Source organism: Dasypus novemcinctus, chromosome 3 (assembly GCF_030445035.2).
Source record: "Dasypus novemcinctus isolate mDasNov1 chromosome 3, mDasNov1.1.hap2, whole genome shotgun sequence".
Taxonomy (NCBI): domain Eukaryota; kingdom Metazoa; phylum Chordata; class Mammalia; order Cingulata; family Dasypodidae; genus Dasypus; species Dasypus novemcinctus.
The window spans coordinates 132,558,693-132,582,065 of NC_080675.1; the positions used below are offsets into that span (position 1 = coordinate 132,558,693).

The window sequence follows — 23,373 nt, forward strand, 5'->3', positions numbered from 1 at the left end:
GACAAAAAATGAGAAAAAATAATCTAGTTTGTTAACAAACAGGAACAAAGACATATGCCAGGAAAAGGTAAACAGGGAATTTAGAAAGTTTTATGATGTGGAGAGATGGAGATTATTAGCTGTTAGTTCAACTCTCAGAAAGGCTGACTTACTCCATAGCAACTTAACTTTTAAGCCCAAGGTTCTTCCTTGTTATCTACTGGATAGTACTCTATCTAGCTTTAGTCCCAATAAACACCAGTCTTAAACTACTGTTTCGACGTCTCTAACAATACAGTTTTAAAAACAGAACAAAAACTATACCACAACTGATCATGGTGCTACACCTCTGCTCTGTATCTAATACCTTTAAGAATCTCCTTAAATTCTCAGGAAATTTTCTAAATAAAAGGAGAAATGAAAACAAAAGAAAACTTATATCAGTAGGAATGATTTTTATACTATGTTTTAATGGCTATTTACCAATTTTGGCCATTAATCTAATAAATATTTGAAAGCCTAGCATGTACACACAAAGATACTTGCCCTCAAAAAACATATTGGAATAGGTTAACTGTGATGTATATTATGAAAAACTAAAACATAATGTAAAACATAATGAATGCCATAAGGGATACAGATTAAATGCAAGTCAGTGTAACAGCTGTTAATTGAATATTCTCTTACTCAGCTTTCCCTTTAAATGTCAGAGAACCTTTTCCTGATGAACCAACCACCATAAAGTTCCTCTTTTTTTTTTCTCTTAGCTTCCTGCATATTCTTATGTCATGGCATTTATCACATTCTAATTAGGTATACTTTTTATCAGTTTTATATTTTCCTCCACCACTTAGACTGAAATCTTGAAGACAGGGATCTCTGCTTAATTTTTTTTTTTCTCACAATTTTATATCCCTTTGCCTAGTATAAGTCTGCATTTTCAAGATGAGCAAATCAGCCTCAGTCATATGTTATAGACCCTATGCTACAAGCTGGAAAAATCATGATGGACATGATGAATCAGACTTAGTCCTTGCTTATAAATGGACTCAGCAAGTTTCAGAATACAAAGATCTCCAGGGCTCAGAGTGAGATTAACTGGTAAAACTCAACATTACCACAGAACTAAATAATTGTAAGAGTCCTAAGATACAGGAAAGTAGAAGATATTTATATAAGGCTGTTTTGAATTTAAGATTTTTGAAATATCCTTCCTAGACAGACCCTTATTTCAAATGCTGATACTAGAAAGATGGGAGAAAAAGATAAAAAAGAATGTACCTTTCCGTATTTGCCAAAGAGGTTCTTCAAATCAGCAGCTTTGGTATTAGAAGAAAGTCCACTGACCCAGATATTTTTAGTTGAGCTTCCACTGCTACCACTAGTACTACTTGTACTTCCTAGAATAGATATAATAATCTTTCAGAACTATAAAATCCTTTCATTTAATTTTGACAGAATAAAGCTTATGAATCAAAATCCTATGAATGTGCCATTATTAAAATTAAACCTAACAGACAACACAACTATGAGGAAAAAAGTTTAAATATTTAACTTCCTATTGCCTGAGTTTTAAGTCAAAGTGGATTAAAAAAAATCAATTACATGACTTCTGTCATTAGACTTAGTAATTTATACTCTACCACTACACTGACAGAACTAACTAGGAAGCAGTTATCTAAGAATGAATAGAATTGCTTAATGATCTAAATCTGCTGTGAGCTTTAGACACTCCACCACTGATCTAAGAAACTGAGGGTGGAAGAAGAGAATGGAATAAACCATTTTCAATAATTTGGACATGAGTAACAAAGACTAACCAATCAGCCCATCTTCATTCTCTATTATACAAACTGTAAGGGAAAAATGGGAATTCTATGCAGCTGGATAACTGGATTCAATACAAAACAATCATTAAGATCAGAGATCTCAAAATCCTTTAGAACAGGCAAATCTTACCAATCATTTCTGTATTATCTCAATGTACACAATATGGTTCAAAAAGGGGAATTTTAATTCATTTGTCTCCATTTGGAAAACAATTCTTATTTTAGGGAAATAATAATATAAGTAACTAAAAGTAATTTTTATTTCAACTTATGGTCTGCAGAAAGAATAAAATTTTCAATGTTTTAAAGAATTACATGCCAAAGTGTTAACAGCTGAAAAACTACTCCCAATACAGACTTAAAGGAGACAACAAATACCTGATTTAAATATTTTAAATATTAATGGTTGATGCTTTTCTACTCTTATTATTAAGGATCTATTTTACCTTATGAAATGTTAATTAGAATTTATATATCATTTTTATATTACCAGTAACTTTTGGGACCAGGTACTTTTCTAATAATGGGAAAAAATTTAATAATAGGAAAAGGTAATATTTAATTAAGACAGTTATGCTTCTGATCTTAAATGATAATGTTTTATAAATTTATTGTATCTTATACCCATTTATCCAAACTATAAGGAATATTGATACTGCAATTAATCAATTATTAAATCCATCAAGCACTAAAATTCGTAATTTTTAAAATATACCAACAAAATACACTTAATAAACAATAGAGCCACATAACTATCCTTCTACAGGAACTCAAGAAGTATTGTGGGACTTTGCAGTACCATGAATGGTGATTTTCCCCTTGAAATAATTTTTTAGAAGGAAAAAAAATTAAAGTAGGGCACATATATACAAGATGAAACTACACCTCATAGCCATGAGAATCCAAAGACTTGCCAAAAATAGAGAGCAATCAAACATTGCATCTTTAAATGTACAAGAATTTAAAATAAAACTACTTATCTACATAAGATTCCCATGAATCCAAAATATGTCTGAAGAACCAAAATACTGTATACTGACTCTAATAAGTATGTACTCTGATTTAAACACTGAAAAAAGTAAACCAAACGTTAGGGACTGATTTTCTTTCAACACTGGACTTCCACAATGTGTAGTGGTTACAAATGAATGCAGCTTAAGACAAAATACTTCTGTAAGAAAACAAACTATCTGTTATATTAAGATCAATACACTTGCTTCAAACACAGTAGATAAAGGTTCCCTAGCATATAGGTTTTTAACAAACTTGTACTAGCTTACAAATTAAAGAGAAATGTTTCCATCACACAGAATGAAGTATCTATTTAACTCCGTACTTACACAAAAAGCCATTCACAGATTTTAGTCTGTCAATCAAATTTTTAAGGACTAAGTGTCAAAGGAAATACCAGACAAGTATTACTCTAATGAAAATATAAAATATTACCACTGGATTAAAGAGGAAAAAAATCCATTACCTTTGTCATCTTTGGATGATGTCTTGCTGTCTTTAGATTCCTTTGAAGAGCTAAAGAAGCAAATCACCAGAAAAAAATTGAAAACAAAAAAACAAAAAAAACCAAAAAACAAAAATCGAACAGCTTGATATTGACTATATTTCAAACTAGTGCTAGTCATACTAATTAACAATTCCAAAGGCCTATATTAGATTATTTGAACAAAGGATTCCCTTAGGATTCTTGCAATGATTTTCCCCAAGATGCCTGAAGATCTAGATTTTCTGACAATTTTATTCAGTGGATATATGGCCATCTTCTCCAGATTTCAGAACTGGGACTTGACTTCATTTTTGTGTTCTTAGAACTGATAGTTGTTCATTAACCATCATCACAAGGATTTTTAAAAATAAAACACAAAAAAATTGTCAATTTGAAAAAAAAAACAACAAAAAACAACAACCAAAAAAACCAAATATATGCTGACAATTCGACAATGCAATCAGTAGGACACACTGCATATTATGAAGATCTTGAATTTTTTTAAAGTAACTTATGACGGTCAAAAATATTATAGGCAGGATCATAAGATACTAAATACTGTACATGGTCTTGAAGCCACCCCCTTAATGTAGAGTGATCTTATTGAATGCTGGAATTCAGTATCGTAAAGAACTGACATAGAAAAACAAACCTCTTTGCTTGCCCAGAGGCCCCAGTAGACGAGGGCCCTTTCTTCAAAGTATCCTTTTCTTTGTCTCCAGATTCTGCTTTCTTAGAACTTTCTCTGGCTTCCTTCTCGACAGGATCACCCTTCACGCAGTCTTCCTTCTTACCATCTTTATGGTTCGCATTCATCTCATAATCCTGGCTTTCCTTCTCCGGGCTCTGTGCAATGGCATCCTGCCCATCTTTTGGCTTATTTGCTTCAGAATCTGTAATTTTCACATTTTTACCTGTTTCTAGGAGGTCATCACCATCAAAATCCAGAGTGATGGCATCTTCAGCCTGGATTGTGACCGAGATGTTGTCATCCTCAGCTTCTTTCACAGTCGCATTAGCTTCCATCTCTTCATGAGCTGTATGATCAGCCTCAGCTAGGTTCTCTTCTGAAGGAAGAGGTTTAGATACTTCTTGTGTACCATCACCAGAACCTGCTATATCTAAGAGGATTTAACAGGAATAAATATGGCAAAACAAGAAGTTTAAACAATTTCATATTCATAAGCTAGAATAGGACCTAGAAAATATAAAGCCAGTTATTAGCACTGATGGAAGGTTAGGAAAAAACACAAGGGTATTAACTAACATAAACAATCCTTTACCCAGGATTACTTATTCTTCATGGGGGGAGGGAGGAAGATCTCTACATACAACCACCAAACAACAATAGTGAGAAAATGGTTCCATCCTGAGGATGCCAGCTCTTCATTTCTGGCTATAAGTTAATAGTATATGGAAGGGTTTTTCCTCCATGGGATAGTGACAACGTGTAGATTTGTTATTCAATGTTCGACACATCTTGGGATTTAACACTTGTGACCTTCAGAACTCCCATGGTGACTTCTTGAAAGGTCACAGTCTGAGGATATCAGTCAGTCTTCAAAGTATTTCAGGGCGCCATCTTTTTTCACTCTTCTTACTCAATTCTTGGGTAGTCCAGAATTGTATGGAAAACTGCTACAGAAGGCTCCAAAGATGGCCTGCTCCATAAGTTCAGGACATTGGTTATTTCCAGTCTTCATCCGGTCCAGTCAGTCCCAGAATAACCATTTTCAAAGATGTCTTGCATTCCCCCAAAATAGAAAGGCTTCAGGCATGTGAGATTTTCAGTCAATAGCTTTACTTCATTCATCATGGCTTCTAGACTTTTTATTCTGCCTTGCTTAAACCCCTGCTCCATATCCTTTCTAGTCCAAAGTAGATAGGATCCTTTAACTTCTGTCCAAGAGCTCTTCCATAACCTCATACTGACCACATGTATTGTTCCTGATGTCCCTATAATTAGTATTGGATGAGATTCTGCTAAACTACTTAAAGTGTCAGATATTGTACATAAAAGTTTCTCTAAGCAGCAAACAAAAAGCCAGTTTCCTGGTGATCTACCATTTTTAGAACTAGTTATAAAATTCTTTATCAGTCACACCCTAGGACTCCGATAAGCATGTATGAGTTACTGCAGTGGCAGTCTTACAGGATCAACTTACCGTATGCTAGAAAAGCCTTTAAAAATTAAATTAAAATTGACAACAAAAAAATGGCATTGTCTCCTACAATAACTGATATGTACTACTAGGTTGGAACATATCTTAAGTGCTCAAAAGAAAATGAAAACTAAGTGAAAAATAAAATGAAGGTGCTAATTTAATTTACTAAATCGGTAAGTTTGAAAATAAACCTATTTCAAAACTAAGATTTTTAAATGCTTTATTTTTACATAATTTGCTATCTTTCTAAATGCCAGCAAATTTTAAACTCTACTTAACATCAAACATACCTTTCCCATTTTCTTCTTCCTCACCATCCTGAAATTCAAAGAATAAGCAAATGTAAAATGAACTCACATAAAACTAGACGTTAGTAATAATACAAAACCAGTCAAGTTAAATTGGTGGGTAATTTAATAATATTAATTACGGATACCTATCACTAATGAACAGGACAGTCCAATCAGAACAGAGACCACCTCTAGAAATGTGGCACATTTAACAAATGGTATTTTAGACAAAAAATAGACAAGCTGTCAACCACTTGGCAAAAATGAGCTCGATTTATTTAGTATCAGTAGTCAAAATTAGTTTATATAACCCAAATCTTAACAAAGAGCCACCAATAGGGACTGACTTGATTATTATATGTGACTCAGTCCAAAAGTACTCTTAGGGCACATTATTCAAAATAGTAACAACAAGCATAACCTACAGACACATACTTTCAAGGGCTTGACTGCATATTAATAAAAAAAAAAAAAAAACCAGTTGCTTTTTAAGCATCTCAAAAGTGAAAAGGATGAGTGTAGGAGTGGTCAGTTCCAAATTATTCATAGCTTCAACATATACCCTAGTGCCAGCCTCTTTAAAAATGGTACTTGTGCTGTTGGTAATCAAAGCAAGTAACTCACAAATAAAAATATATACTGATTGACTGATTTTAATTTTATATATTTGATATCTTCATTTAATCTAAAATTAAGCATGTGACAGCTTAAAAACAACAAAAAGAATATCTTTTATTTACTCTACCAAGCAAATACTGAAAAATTCACTGAAATAATCACACCAAGACAGAACCAATGTTTTCCCAAATAAAAGACTTTGAAGAATATGTCAAATCAGGTTGCTGACTGCCAACCCCAGAGCTTCTGATTCAGAAGGGCTGGAGTGGGCCTGATAATGCGCATTTTTAAAAAGTTCCCAAGAGATACTAATGCTGCTGGTCTATGAACTACACTGAGAAATACTGTCTTAGAGTGACACCCTAGCTAGTACTTTATAAAGTAAAATTTAATTATAAACAAAACTTATGGCATATTTATCTAATAGCACAATTTTAAATCCACATAAAAGCATTAAAAATGCCACTCATTTTACCATGTGCTCAAAATTACATTTGAATAACAATATTTCTAATAAACTACTTTCTTAAATTTAACATAGAGATGCCCCAATTACAGAATGACCAATTGTTATACACGCTAAAGAAACACAAATGAAATGGGAAAAAAAGAAACAAACTATCAAAGAAAAGAAAGAAAAGGAAAGGAAAAAGAAAAACCCTAAGCCACATGCTTAGGAATAATATGGTCCAAAATAAATAAATCATTGATTGGTGGTAATGTAAATCTTATTATTACAAACATAAGTCCATCATATTGCCCTCTAAGAATCTCTTAACAAATTGTGGGGCCAGAATTTGTTTATCTCTCTGTGATGCCAACAGCATAATATTTCCAAATTATTCTTTAAAGACGTAAAATTAATAGGTTCGAGAAAAAAAGTCTAAATGTTTTTTATTTAAAAGAGTAAAATTTAAAAAATTGTGTATCAATTGTTAACAAATGTACCATTCACATGTAAAATGTTATTAACAGGGAAAAGAGAAAGAGGAGGAGGATGTTGGGTAGATGGGAATCCCTTATATTCTGTACATGACTCTTCTCTAATCTAAAGCTTCTCTGAAGACAAAATAGAAAAAAAAAATGACACTGGGGAATGTCACTGTACATGCAAGACAACAGAGCTCAGTGATGAAAGACAATGTCAAAAAAATTTTATTTTTTATTCCAAATTTTAAAAAAATTTTTGTATTTTATATTTTTAAAACTATCATTTGATTATTTGATTATTTTGATTATTTTGTTGGCTCCATTTTTGAAGAAGTTTTGGATCACAGAAGGATTACAACTGTGGCAGGGGAGGATCATTGGTGCAGGGTGCCAGTGATGGGGGATGCATGGGAGGAGGTTCATCTGGGGTGTATCTATAAGGCATATGAATGAGCTCAAGTGTTCATGGGGCATTATCACAGTGGGTGGAGAGCCACACAATAACTGAAAGAATATCGAATTCTCATCTTGGGGAGCTCTGCCACATTTTCCAATGGGACAGCAAGAATCCCGTGAATAAAGGGGCAGTGACTAGTGAAGGAGGTTGGACCACTGACAGGCCCTTGATATTGATGACTATATTTATGAACCTTTAATTTTGAAATTGAAACTTCGCCTAGTATTACAAGGTGCTTAAGAGTTACCTCCTGAGAGCCTCCTTGTGACCTCTCTCTAAGCCAAACTCAGCATATAAATGCATTACCTTCCCTCTAGACATGGAACCTGACTCCCAGGGATGAGCCTCCCTGGTACCAATGTATTACTACCAAGCACCAACTGGAAAAAGACCTTACCAAAAGGTAGAAAGAGTAAAGACAAATGAGTTTATATGCCTAAGAGACTTCAAAGTGAGCCAGAAGGTCATTCCAGAAGTTATGTTTATGCACATCTCAGCAAGATCTCACTGACTGCAACAGGAAATATTGCCTCAAATAATGGGGGCTCTGGTGACATCCAGACACTACAGGCAGGGTAGACAGCTCAAGAGTTTTCCCTACTTGGGAATTTGTGCTCCCCAATGTGACAGAGTTGGACTCAGTTGTGGTTTCCCTACAAATGGCTCTTTTGTCCCTTTTATTTGAACCTATATTTAGTACTAGAGTAGACAAGTTTATATCCAACAGACTTAAATCTTTGGGCTATCCAATATGCCAGCCGGCCCTGAATCTCAACAGAATTGCAACACCTACTCTTCAGTTCACTGGACTCTCCCAGGGACAACTAACAAGGAGATGATGATAGACGACGACCATCCCCAGGAACAGAGAGAGCCTGCAACTGCAAGCAAGATAGTCTCATCCATCTCCCCCATGGGATCTAAGGCCCCTCTCAATTAGAGGTAGAGAGGGCATCACCATCTTAGAATCCTCAGGTCTGGGGAATGAATGATGGACTAGGGTAAACTTACTGGTATTCTAGTACAGACTTATTGTGATTCTAGCAATGGAAGAACTTTTATCATTGATACAGAAGCAGTGGCCACTAGAGGTTCTGAAGGGAGGGAGAGGGAAAAACAGGTATAATTTGGGGACAGTTTTGGGACTTGGGAATTGTTCTGAATTACTTTGCAATGACAGGTATAGGTCATTATACATGCTGTCAAAACTTAAAAAATTGTTTGGGAGAGAGTGTAAACTACAATGTAAACTATAATCCACTCTTAGTGGCAATGCTTCAAAATGTGTTAATCAATTGTAATGAAACCACACTAATGAAGGATGTTGTTAATGTAGGAAAATGTGGGAGGGGTAGGGAACAGGGCATATGGGAATCCTCTGTATTTTTTATGTAACCTAACTATCTTTAAAAAAAAATTAAAAAGTATATTTAAAAAAAAAAGACAATTGGAGTAGATGTGGCTCAGGCAGTTGGGAACCTGTCTCCCACATGAGAGGTCCTGGGTTCTGTTCTGGTGACTCATAAAGACGACAAATAACAAGCAGAAAAGGAGCAGACATTGAGCAAAATACAATGAGTAGACAGCAAGCAAAAACAAATGAGCAGGGAGCAGATGTGGCTCAAGTGGTTGGGTGCCTGCCTCCCACACAGGAGGCCCCAGGTTTGGTTCCCAGTGCCTCCTAAAGAAACAGACAACAAGCAAAAACAACAAGCAAACAGACAAGGGAGCCATCTGGGGGTGGGGGGGAATCTTAAAAGAAAAAAAAATTACTGGATGAACAGCAGAGTAGAGATAAAAGGAAAGAATCAGTGAACTCCAAGTTAGAAGAACAAAAATCTTTCAATTTGAAAAATAGAGAATCAATATTGGGGAGGGGGGGGACAATAAGATATAAAAAGAAAAATCCTTCTGCTGTAGTTCCTGCCAATTAGAAATGTTGTTTCTAGAAGTTAAAATAGTTGGTTATGTTTTGCCTTCCTTTGCTAAGATTTTAATTTTTAATGTAAACCAACTTTATTTTGCTTAAGTAGTGTTCTTAAAGCACTACAGCTTGGTAAACAATGTACATTAGTATAAGTCATCTCAAAAGCCAGAGGTGTTTTTTTTTTAATGAGTTGTTAAAAAGATACAGCCTATTCTAATAGGATAAATATTTTTAACCATTTCACTTCAAATTAATAAAGGCTCACAAATGTCTAACACTCCTCACTGAGGAAAACAAAAAGCTGTTGTTGACAAGTGACAGCACGCACATACAAAAACAAAATGAAGAGTATCATAACCTAAGTTTCTCAAAATAGTGGTTACACTAGTGTTATTCCATATATCTAAATGCCCTGATGAAAAACCTGACCCAACTTCTAGGAAACAAAAAACATTACGATGAGGTTTGTGAAGCACAAAATCAATTAGGATTAGTAGAGAAGATGAACCACATATTAAGTATATACTCATTTTACTGTGCAATATTTGCAGTAAACATAGCACTACCAAAAGTCCTAAATAAACCTAAAAATAAGGAAATACAACAAGAAATAAACAGGAAAATTTTTCCTCTTTAAATGATATATATGCACATACATGATATGTATCTGATTTAAAAATAATTTTCCACCACTGAAAAGACTTTAAAAATGAGGAATATAGTAAGTAAAAAGCAATCTTTTAAATTAATTACTTTAAAGTTTATCTTGAAAGAATATAATACTTCACATATGAAAAAAAAGCAAATGTTCAAAATCTATAAGGTAGGTCCTCATGTTTTTTATCTTTGTAGTGGGATCTATGTTCCTTGGTCAAATGACAAGTCATACACAAACCTCCTCTATTTCATCCTAGGAGCAGCAATGACTAGTAAGACACAAGACAGGAAGTGGACTTGGCCCAGTGGTTAGGGCATCCCTCTACCACATGGGAGGTCCACGGTTCAAACCCCAGGCCTCCTTGCCCGTGTGGAGCTGGCCCATGCGCAGTGATGATGCACACAAGGAGTGTTGTGCTATGCAGAGGTGTCCCCTGCGTAGGGGAGCCCTACATGCAAGGAGTGTGCCCCGTAAGGAGAACCGCCCAGCGCGAAAGTGCAGTCTCCCTAAGAATGGTGCCACACACATGGAGAGCTGACACAACAAGATAACACAATGAAAAGAAACAGAGATTCCCGTGCCACTGACAACAACAGAAGCGGACAAAGAAGACGACACAGCAAATAGACACAGAGAACAGACAACCAGGGCGGGGGTGGGGGGACGGGCAAGGGAAGGGAAACAAATAAATAAATAAATCTTCAATTTCTTATTAAAAAAAAAAGAGAGAGAGAGAGACAAAGACAAGCCTAGGCCTTATTTTCCAGTTAACCAAGTGTTTACTACATACCCATTCTACTAAGTTGATCTCTTTTCAGGCAATATGCTAAACACCGTGGAAAATATCTGACATGTAAGTATTTGCTGAATGAATACTGAAGCATAATCCTCTGCGGTCATTAAGGATTGAACTAAATGCTTTTTTTAAAATGTATCTGAAGGGCTTAACTAATGGCACAGTGTAAGTACAACGGAATTCAGAAAACATTAGTAGTGTGGTGTTATCTAGTGAAAAGAATATTAAAAGACCTAGGTGTTGGGAAGTGGATGTGGCTCAGGCAACTGAACTCCCATCTACCACATAGGAGACCCTGGTTTCAGTTCCTGGCACCTCATAAAAGGAAGACCAGCATACAACGAACAGACACAGTAAGCGCAAACAATGGGGGAGGGAGGGGCAGGTGGGGAGAAATAAATAAAACAAATCTTTAGGATAATGAGTGGAAAAGCACTCTATAAACAGTAAAGCACTACATAAGATATATGTGTCAGATAAAGTTTCATGGAAGAGATAAGGGACTATTTGGCTTTAAGAGGTATATAGGGGAAGCGGACGTGGCCTAATGGATAGGGTGTCTGCCTACCACACGGGAGGTCCGCGGTTCAAACCCAGGGCCTCCTTGACTGGTGTGGAGCTGGCTCATGTGCAGTGCTGATGTGCGCAGGGAGTGCTGTGCCATGCAAGGGTGTCCCCGTGCAGGTGAGCCCCATGCACAAGGAGTGTGCCCCATAAGGAGAGCTGCCCAGCATGAAAATAAGTGCAGCCTGCCCAAGAATGGCGCCACACCCACAGAGAGCTGACACAAGATGATGCAATAAAAAGAAACACAGATTCCTGGTGCCGCTGATAAGGATAGAAGCAGTCACAGAAGAGCACACAGCGAATGGACACAGAGAGCAGACAACTGGGGGGAGAGGGGAGAGAAAAAAAAAAAAGAAAGAAAGAAAAAAAGAGGTATATAGAGTTCACATGACCAAAAAAGGTTAAGTTTCCTTTTAAAACTGGTGAAACACCAGGTATATAGAAAAAGGAACATGCATGGTATGATCGCAGATTGAAGAAATTCTTTAGAGGAAATTTTTACAAAGTAAAGCATTAATAAAATGTCTAGAAAATTCTCAATGGTAGTTTTAAGCGAGTAAAACAATGATAAATTATTGCATTTGTACTATGTACCAGGATTTACATTTAACCCTCAGATCAACCTAGGAAGACAGGAATTATGCTCCTTTTACAGACATCAAAATTGACTAAAATAACCTACCCAATGTCACAACATCAAATGTAACTAATAGAAGGTAGAATTTGAACCAAATTCTATCCAGTATAACAAACTGCCTGGAGGCTAAGATTTAAGCTTCAAGTCAAAGTTTAAGGACTAGATTTAAACTGATATATCCCTATACAAATATACTGCTTATATATTTTAAAGCAAGTAATGGAAGGCTAAACCATGAATTTAAAAAGGTTATAAATAGGGGAATGACAGGAAACTGGGTAAAAGGGATTGTTTGTGAATTTACCTTGTTAAGAAGCTGTAACTTTTATAATCATGTAAATATTTAACATAATTTAAAAATTTGGTTAAATTTTTACTTTTCAAATAATTATAGACTTGCAAGAAATTATAGATTAAAATTTTATAAAGCAATACCTAAATACCAAACATAAAGTAAAAGAAATGAACCTAAATATGTAACCAGTTGATGGCATAAGGACACAGAGCAAAACTAATCCATAACACAGCAATGTGTTCATCCTTTAAAGGAGTATATCCTTGGGAAAAAATCTTAAACTGTTTTCAGCAATCATATTGGTGGTGCTGTTGAAATTATTCTAAGACTGTTGTTTGTACACTGTGAGAGAAAGGAAATGGATTAATTTGGAAATATCAGTACAGACTCAAAATCTGTTTTACCTTAAAAGTAAAAACAAACACAAAGAAAACCAAACAAAACACATTCTCTAACACTGTACACTGGAAAGGTCTAGAAACAGTGGCCAATCAAGTAGCAATGAGTACTTCTAGCACCCAGACTGTTGTCTTAAAATTCCATTTACCACTAAAAGAAATGGCAGATTACAGATACAGAATAGGAAATGGAATATCTTTATAAACCAGAAACAGGAAGTTAGCAAAGACTACTAGAATCATGTTGAAAGGACTCAAGAACTTTAAGAGACAAGCAGATGTGGCTCAAGTGATAAGACCTCTGCCTACCATACGGGAGGACCTGGTTTCGATCCCTGGGTCCTCCTGGTGAAAAAGAGAGAGCGTGCCTGCGCGGTAAGCCAGTACTCAGATGGAGAGCCAAGTGCCCATGCGGCAAGCAGAGTGCCCACACAGCAAGCCGAGCGCCCATGTAGTAAGCAAGTGAGTCACGCAAGTGAGTCACGCAGCAAGATGATGATGCAACAAAAGAGAAAGGAAGGGAAGAGTCAAGGTGAAGTGCAGCAAAGACCAGGAACTGAGGTGGTGCAATTGACAGGGAACCTGTCTCCACATCAGAGGTCCCCAGGATCAAATCCTGGTGAATCCTAGAGGAGAAAGATGAGAAGAGAAGACAAAAAGAGAAACAGATACAGAAGATCACACAGCGAATGGACGCAGACAGCAAAAACAGCAGGGCGGGGAAGGAAAAGGAAAAAAAAAAGAATCAACTTTAAGAAGCTCTCACTACCTAAAGATGGGGCAATTTTAGCATAAATAAGGATAGCAACTGCAATGGACAGAAATGCATTAAATATACTTAGATACGACCAGATATTATGTGCCTCCAAACAGAATACTCTACTACCTAGGAAGCAATCGTGAGGGCACGGTTGGGTGTAGTGACCCTGATTCTGCCGGCAAGCCTCTAAATCAGTGGTTCTCAACTAGGGGTCTGAGAGCTTGAATTGAAATTTTAAAAAAAACATCATTTTTGTAGGGACATGTTGGTGCAGGAGTGAAATATTTAATAAATAGTGTGGACTTAGTAAGGGGTCCATGGTTTTCACCTGACTGCCAAAGGGGTCTGTGGAACAAAAAAAGTTAATAACCCCTGTAGCTCCTACAACCAACTTAGCCATTTATAGGAAATACAGTGAACAAAGGAACATGGACGATACCACAGGGATGTAATCAGTAGAATTGATGTTAAATGCCTGTTTCTATAAATATTTTTATTGAAACAAAGGCATGCTCATTCATGTCTATGGATGCTTTCACACCACAATGACAGAACTGAATAATTGTGACAAAGACCGTATTATATTTAGCATCTAACCCTTTTTAAAGAAAAGTTCACCAACCCCTGTTCTATAGGACATTATCACTCCACTTCTTCAATAAAAAAAATACGAGGAAAAGAAGATGTGGGAAAATAGATTGAGAGAGCTAATAGACATTTTAATCAATCACAATGTGTAAATCTTACTTGTATCCTGATTCAAACAAAATAAAAAAAAAAAAGGACAGTTGAACATGTGACCACTACTTGTATATCTGAGATTAAGGAATTATTGCTAAAATTTTATATTAGGAATGATAATGTAAATAATAAGAGTTCTCTCGTAGAGATTCATACTGTACTTAAGCTAAATATGATGTCCTGGATTTGTTTCAAAATAATATAGCAGGAGGAAAGTGAGTGGAAATACAGCTGAAACAAGCAGACTATGATAATAGTTGAAGCTGGATTTAAAGTTATACTCTATATATTCATTAAACAGGTTTAGAATCATTAGATCATGATGGGACTGTGATACATTTATATGTGTTTCTAGATGCTCCACTATACATTATTTAGAAAAACTCCTTTACTTAAAAGAAAATTTCTCTAAAAGATGTAACCTCCCTATCCTTCGATAAAATATGCCAAAATCTTTCTCCCTTATGACAAATAAGTAACTGCTCTTTCACCATCAGGATGGAAAGGGAACAAGGCCGTGCTAGCCCATAAAAATGCTTTTGTAGAAATCAGAAAAAGATACCCACTCCTTAAGATACTTTAGTTCCTTCTGTTTAAAAATTTTTTAATAATAAACATACTAAGTGTATTAAATATAGTGCCTTTATCATAATGTACAACCCACATAATTTTAAGGATGGCCTTTGATAGAAGTTAGAAAGCTAACTGCTGAAGAAGACTTCAACTTCAAGACTCAACTCCCTCTTTTTGCAAGCTAGTGCTGAGGTAATCCCCCAGTTTAAGAGATAATCTTCCTCATTTATTCTTTTATCATAGAGTAATGATTGTAATTGAGGATGAGATGGGGTGCAGGTCTATAGATTTTGGCCATCCTAACATTTCATTCCTGAAATGCAATTTCTCCTCCATTGCAATGAACACAGCAAGCCCATATACAGCTTCACCAACATTAGTGGCTCACCAGCATTTCAAAGGCAAGAAAGCTGCAGGAAAGAAGTCATGACCAGAGGCAATCAGCTATGAATGTGAGCTCTTCTATATACTCTTCTAGTAAATACTACAGAGAGAAAATAATATACCTGATCATTATCTTTTCTCAATCTAGGAAACAGATAGGAACCCCTATCTCTATTTGAAAGCGTACACTTTAAAAAGGGCAAATGAACAATGATTCTTGGGTAGAGATCTGAGAAAAAGAGACAGGTTAATTAAAAACAAAAAAACAAAAAAATACGAAAACCGGAACATTGCAGAAACTGGGCTATAAATGTCCATTTACAGCATCTGTAAATCATGTTTAAAAATGTACACTTTGTATATCACATAAACTGAAGAGCAGCCATTTTCTACACATATTAAATTTCTGGAATAGACATTTTTATCAGTATTATAATATGCCCACCCTAGAAATGTTACATTAATACAATTTTAAATAAAGCTTTGAAAAGGATATTGGTACTTCTAAATATTTATTTTACACCAAAGTGATAGGAAAAAAAAATCGAGAGTAAACTTCTCGAAAGACTGGTAATAAAAGTTAAGTTTTATAGAAAGAAGGGTCTGTTTTTCTTTTCTTCTGGAAATGATAGGAACTTCATGTTAATAATTCCCAATTACCCTAGTAACAGAAATTTCAGCTGCCAACAATGTATTCTGTATATACCACACAAACGACTCTATTAATTTAAGGCACTTTTATGAATTAAAGAATTATGAAGTCAAAATAAGATTCCTTTTCCAAGCCCTTCCACCCACAATATCAAATTCATAGGACTAAATATAAACTTACTTGGGCTGTTAGAAATGTATCATCTTCACCTTCTTGAGCTTCAATTTCCTACGTAAAAGGGTATACAATAGCATTGCTTTACAAAATATCTGGGTAACATGAGAAATGCTTTTATGCTTTTATCTGATTATGATTTGCCTTGTGTTCTGTACATTGTCTATAATACTATGGGCACTAAATAAATGCTTAATAATTCAGACTACATTCTTTATGCCAACATAAAAATTAGTCACACTACTAGAGTATCAGAAAAATCTTTCTTGAACCCCTCATTTACTAGGCTACGTAGAAAGGAAGTATCTTAAGCATGAATACTGATAGCACTGGCTCCCTAATCCATAAATTTTCTTAAGATGTATTAAAGTACTCCAAAGCAGGCCAAATGATCTATTTCATTCAAAGAAAAGATTAGAAAAATTATATGCTTTAAAATTAAACTTTAACAAGCAAACTCCCACTCTGATAATAACCAAAGAAATGCAAATTAACGTTAACAATTTTTACCTACTGAAGCAGCAAAAGGAAAATAAAACCTACCACCAGGTAACATCAGCTAGGTCAGAGTGATATTGGTATACTCATTCATAGTGGGTTAGAAAAAAAAAAACTAGAAGTCCAAAATAAAGAAGTGGCTATTAGATAAAAAGAAAACAGTCTAATAAATTATGGTATAACACAACAGATTATGAAGCCATTATTTTACATGAAAATATAAAATAAATATCAACTTACAGTATGATAACGACTATATAAAAATATATACATTTGTGGAAGATAATAAGCAAAAATTTTAAAAGGTCACCTTAGGTGGTAGGATTCTGGGTGTGATTCATAAATAACTTTTTAAAAATTAAAAAAAAAAAAGCTGAGGTTTCCAAATTGTAGTAGAAAAAAACACTTTTTATAATTTAAAAACTTAATTTATCTGGGTCATGTTTTAAAAAACTGGCTAAAGACCTGACTTTCGATGTCCTCTTTTTCTGTATCTTCAAGTCCTTCTGCCTCTATTAATTCAAGAGCTCTCTTGTTCTCTTCTGAAGAAAGTAACTCCTTGGAATACACATTTTCTTCTTCATTTTCACCAAATTCTTCAGAATCCTTTAGTCCTTCATTTCCATCTGGTTCATGTGCCTCTTGATTCTCCAATTCACAGTCCTTTTAATGGTAAGAAAATTTGGTACAACCAGAGGCAAAACAGTGTAGGCTATCTACCATATGTTTTTGGTCATTTACATCTCTAAATGTTTTAACTTTATCATATTTCGATTTAACTCCCATAGCCAAAGTTCACTCATTTTACCTTACATATTAACTGTGTCTTTAAAAACAGAAAAGGTCTAATACAAAAGTTATTATACCACACACCTGAGTTCCCAAATCTCTCACAATGAGATAACACACTAAGTGAATAGCTACTAGAGATGCTCTCAAGTTCTAGCTATTGAATATTTACAAAGCCACATTCTGGAAGCTGTCCAGCTTTAAAGCTGGATTTTATAAAGAACTGACACATGCCAGTTTGATTTAATTTTAAAGACCCTTTATTGTAACATAAAGTTTATTTCTAACTAAAGAAAAGGAATTCCAAATGCTGCATGCATCAATGTCTGTTCTTGAAAAACATGCAAAAAATTACTTTAAATTTAATTGGTTTGGAAATCTGTTACTGTACCATAGTGTCAATTATGCAAGGAAACAGATGAGGATTGACTCTGGGAAGGACAAAGGTCTATTTGCCCTTCAAAGTTTCCAGATACATGATACTTTAGAAGTGGAAACAAAGAAAAACAGCAATCTGCCTATTTCCTTTTTGATTAACTGCAGAGAAAGGGTTGAAAGCAATGAACATTCCTTCCTTCTTTCCGAATTGCATACTACATATAGCAGATTTAAGCAAAGGACCCTGGGTTTAAAAGGGAAAAAGAACAGGATTGTGACAATTCAATATTCATAGCTCAACTACAATAAGGAACAATAGTTTCTATTGAGGGAGGTGGGCACAAAGAAGGAATATGGCTCTTTTGGAATGTGGAGTGCATGGGGAATAGAGCCATTTTTGGAAAGGTAGGTCTGATCAAGCTCACCTCAGTATGAGTGGGGATAATATTGGGGGTTAGAAATGCGGGTTGGAAATGGAGCAGGTGGTTCTCAGACGGTAGAAGAATGGATGTAAAAAATAAAGGGAATTCACCATGGACAAAACCACCTATTCTGCAGTGCCAACTCCGACCATTCTCCTCAGTTAATCCATGAAAGCAATTCCTCTATTATTCAGATTTATAGGCAACAGGTGACATTACCCACCACTATTACATAAATTCCAAAATTACCAAATGGGGGAAACAAGGAAAATATATTCACTTAATTTCCATCAAATACATCACAAATGTTAATACACTTCTAAAGTAAGAAAAAAAAGAAAATACTGAATAAGAAAATTGAGACATATTTAAATAGTTAAAAAAAAAAAAAAAGCTCTTTTGTTCTTCTAGACATTAAGACCAGATAGGGAAGTGGACTTGGCCCAGTGGTTAGGGCGTCCGTCCACCACATGGGAGGTCTGCGGTTCAAACCCCCGGCCTCCTTGACCCATGTGGAGCTGGCCCACGCGCAGTGCTGATGCACACAAGGAGTGCCCTGCCACGCAGGGGTGTCCCTGTGTAGGGTAGCCCCACGCGTCCCGTAAGGAGAGTCACCCAATGAGAAAGAAAGTACAGCCTGCCTAAGAATGGCGCCGCCCACACGGAGAGCTGACGCAACAAGATGATGCAACAAAAAGAAACACAGATTCCTGTGCCGCTGACAACAACAGAAGCGGACAAAGACGCAGCAAATAGACACAGAGAACAGACAACCAGGGTGGGGGGAAAGGGGAGATAAATAAACAAATAATCTTAAAAAAAAAAAAAAAAAAAAAAAGACCTGATAGTTGGTTATTTAATAACGCAAAGGCATCTCATCTTTCATGGCACATATAAGAGACAGTATTACTATTCTTCTGAATGGAAATATGTATCTTCTGGTAACATTTCAAATGACCACAATATTTTTATAAACTTAAGAGCTGAAAGAAAGGTAGTCATTTAACAATTAATACTGAAACTGAAGAGTCCTTAAATGCTCAAACAAAAGCTGATTATAGGTATTCAACTGTCAATTTTAATGGATCCCCGACAAATACTTCCAAAATTACCTGATTTCAGTGTTAGCTTCTCAACCATACATTTTTTTTCTCCCTTTGCCTGCCCTCAAAGTACAAGATGCAAAGTGTGGAGGGGTGTGTGTGTGTGTGTGTGTGTGTAGTGTAGTGTAGGGTGGGTGGAGAAGTAGGAGGTGGGAGAGATGAGAAGGTGAATGGACATGGAGCTGACTTCATGGCAAAGCACGCAGACGTTCAGAGATGTTATGACAGTATGGACTAATTGTACACAGAAAAGGAATATATATATAAATGCACATAATGTATGAGGAATTATGCTCATTAAATAATTCCTGCAAATGCCACAATACTTAAGACCTGAAGATCAGTACATGAGAAATAATTTTTGTAAAAACAAACAGAAAACAAACCAAAAAACTCAATTATAGTTCAAAGTAACTTGTTCCATAATTTTAACATACAGCACAGCCACCACCTTAATTAAAAGCACATACTACATTTTTCTGGCTCATCGGTTTTGAAGTACATTCCTTTTTTCCTAAAAAAGGACGTGGCTTATTAATCTTTAAAGGGCAAAATGAATTTCTTACTTTGATCTCTACGAAGTAGCTATACAATTTTCTCTCTCCATTTTAAGGACTAATCTATGTTCTGACTATTATATACGAAAGCTAAATGCAATGGGCAGATGACAAAAACAATTACTAATAGCCTTCATTCTGGTACTTTGTCCAAGAACTAAGATATCAATTGTCATGCAGCTATTTCTCTGACCCCTGTGTCTCAGATTTCTAAATAAAGGTCTAGGAAAACAGGCTATTATTTTTAGCTTTATGTCTGATTTAACTAAAAAAAAAAAAAGGTATATTTCTGAATTATGAGTTAATGAGATGTAAATATTATATAAGTATTTTATTTTATCTACATACTTTAGGATTATTTGTTTAGCAAAATACTAGCCTCAAAATAAACACCTTAACCTGAGTAATTAACACTTTACCTTGACAAAAGCATCATCTTCCACAGAAGCATCTCCACTCAACTCATCTGCTTCTTGTTTTTTACCTGCGAAAGAAGGAAAATGGGCTAATAACGAGTATTTTATTACTTTAAGAATAAAAAAAAATTCAGAAGTTTTCCCTGCAGTATCACTCTCCACTCTCAAATCATCTGACTAAGCTAATGGCAACTGCTGATAAACCTGGTCACAGCTGTCCCAACAAAAAAAACTTTATTAATAATGTTACACTGTATAAGCTGTGAAAACAATCTAATATACGAACCCATCATCTTAACTGATTTAACATATATGGTACATTTTTCTTCACGATGTTTGATTTCTCTATCTTCAATTCTCCCAGAAGAGCAACTCCTTTCAAAGGTATTCTACTGTGTGTGTGTAACCAGACACCTTATAGCTAAACCCAAGATCCATATCCCCTTCAAAACCTTCCCTAACTACTCCTCTTTCATGAGCTTTCTCCGAAATAAAATTCTCACAATTCTAATCTACACCTTTACAATCCATTACCAATTCTGTTGCCTTGTACTTTGTTATGCACATCTTGCCTCCCTAGGTAGAAAAGATATTCCTTAAGTACAATAACTGCTTTTACACTTATTTCATATTTCTCCAACAAACCTCAATAGTGCTGGGCACATTTAACATAATTACTCATGTAAGTGACTTAAAGCAAGTAGAAATGACTTCAGATGGTAAACTGTTAATACTCCCAAATAGATTACTGGTCTCCCTTAGTCTATCCTCATTCTCATCCTCAAAATTTGCACATTGATGTTTGGAACTTTTAAAATGTTTTCTAGGGAAACGGACTTTGGCCCAGTGGTTAGGGCGTCCGTCTACCATATGGGAGGTCCGCGGTTCAAACCCCGGGCCAAGGAGGCTCCAAGCGCAGTGCTGATGCGCGCAAGGAGTGCCGTGCCACGCAAGGGTGTCCCCCGCGTGGGGAAGCCCCACGCGCAAGGAGTGCGCCCCTGAGGAAAGCCGCCCAGCGTGAAAGAAAGTGCAGCCTGCCCAGGAATGGCGCCGCCCACACTTCCCGTGCCGCTGACGACAACAGAAGCGGACAAAGAAACAAGACGCAGCAAATAGACACCAAGAACAGACAACCAGGGGAGGGGGGGAAATTAAATAAATCTTTAAAAATAAAATAAAATAAAATAAAATGTTTTCTAAATCAAAAGGTTCCAGAGTCAACTCTTAAGGCTTTTATGTTTTCAGACTAGTCCACAAAACCCTAATAAATCCATAATATATTAGAAATACCACAAAAAATACAGGTGCTGAACTTTAGTATTCTTTTTTAAGTTTCATTTCTTTTGAATATGAATCTATGTTGTTTCCTGAGGCCACTATCAACTTTTCTTTTTCCCTTTGCCTAAAACTGACATGTGTAACTACCTATCTTCAACTTGAGTTGTCCAGCAAGGTTTAGCTACTGGGGTAACGTCAAATGAATTTAGGGTAACTTTCTTTTACTAGTCTTCCGACCAGGCTCTTTTCTATCTATTCCCAATTCAAACCTTTTTCACTCAACTCCTTCCTGTGAATGAGTGACATAAAAGGGCACCAAGTTACTGGTCTTTTAGGTAGGTGAAAAACAAGATGAAGAGTTGAGATTTTTCTTTTACCAAGTAGTCCCTGAGACCACCCTCAACCCACCCCTACCCTCAAGGGACTTGTGAGAATGAAATGAGAACTGAATGTCAAATAGGACTATAGTTTACTGTTAAGTGTGCTTCCTATTTAAAATGGCAGGGTGTGCATTTTAAGGAAAACATAAATTTTTGATTTATGCCCTTCTTAGGCAAAACTTCTGCAATCTAATTTTGCAATTATTGTCATCATCCTCTTTTCTAATTCAATTTGTATATGAGAATTCGGCACATTAAAAAAAAAAAGCCTATTTGATTATTTTATCCTAAAGTCGAGAACTATAAGTTATTACAAGGGCACCCATTAAGAAAGTTGCTCATCAGAAACTGCATATTAATCTATTAAAGGAAAAAAAAAAAGCAGAGATATTTCTTTCCTGAAAAAGAAAACAGTACCGGAGGAGAAAAAACTCACTAAGTTCTCTACCTCATTTAGAGAGATAAAGTTTCACTATATACAAACTTAAAGGATGCTGCCTTTTTGGAGAATTAAGTTTTGAAAAAAATACAGGACCACCACCACGAGATCCTATAACGTAGCATTTTTGGGAGAATTCTTAGAGATCATTCTATTTACTCCTTACAATTATTAACCATAATTTACAAACTACTTTTTTTTTAAAGTTCAATACATTTTTCCAAGCAACTGTTGTACATGGGACAAGTTATCACAATAAGCATAAGAAGTTAAATGGCTTGCCTAAGGCCAAGGCTAGGAGACTGTCAGAATGGACGCCAAGGCAAGGCCTCTCATTTCCAGTCCTAAATTCTTTCCACTATAATTTATTTATTTTTTAAAGATTTATTTATTTATTTAATTCCCCCCCTCCCCCGGTTGCCTGTTCTGTCTAGTTGCTGCATCTTGTTTCTTTTGTCCGCTTCTGTTGTCGTCAGCAGCACGGGAAATGTGGGCGGCGCCATTCGTGGACAGGCTGCACTTTCTTCCCTGCTGGGCAGCTCTCCTTACCGGCGCACTTCTTGCACGTGGGGCTCCCCTACACGGGGGACACCCCTGCGTGGCACGGCACTCCTTTAGCGCATCAGCACTGCTCATGGGCCAGCTCCACACGGGTCAAAGAGACCCGGGGTTTCAACGGTGGACCTCCCATGTGGTAGACGGACACCCTAACCACTGGGCCAAGTCCGTTTCCCATGCACTACAATTTATTACGACCTTTTACCTAAAAGACGTATTCTGGCAAG

The 23,373-nt window shown here is 35.9% G+C and overlaps 1 protein-coding gene across 3 annotated transcripts in view; it reads right to left on the bottom strand.

Moving 5' to 3' along the window:
- Positions 1-23,373, bottom strand: part of SLTM (SAFB like transcription modulator) — a 46,590-nt gene that overhangs the window by 14,046 nt on the left and 9,171 nt on the right. For 2 of the 3 annotated variants that reach the window (XM_004452870.4, XM_071214220.1), the window contains exons 3-9: positions 20,495-20,559; positions 17,292-17,489; positions 16,335-16,382; positions 5,762-5,789; positions 3,959-4,427; positions 3,286-3,335; positions 1,261-1,379 (exon numbers count right to left, since the gene is read on the bottom strand). In XM_004452870.4, the coding sequence (XP_004452927.1) occupies positions 1,261-1,379; positions 3,286-3,335; positions 3,959-4,427; positions 5,762-5,789; positions 16,335-16,382; positions 17,292-17,489; positions 20,495-20,559 (977 nt within the window). The remainder of the gene's footprint in view (positions 1-1,260; positions 1,380-3,285; positions 3,336-3,958; positions 4,428-5,761; positions 5,790-16,334; positions 16,383-17,291; positions 17,490-20,494; positions 20,560-23,373) is intronic. The other variant, XM_004452871.5, reaches the window with a different exon arrangement.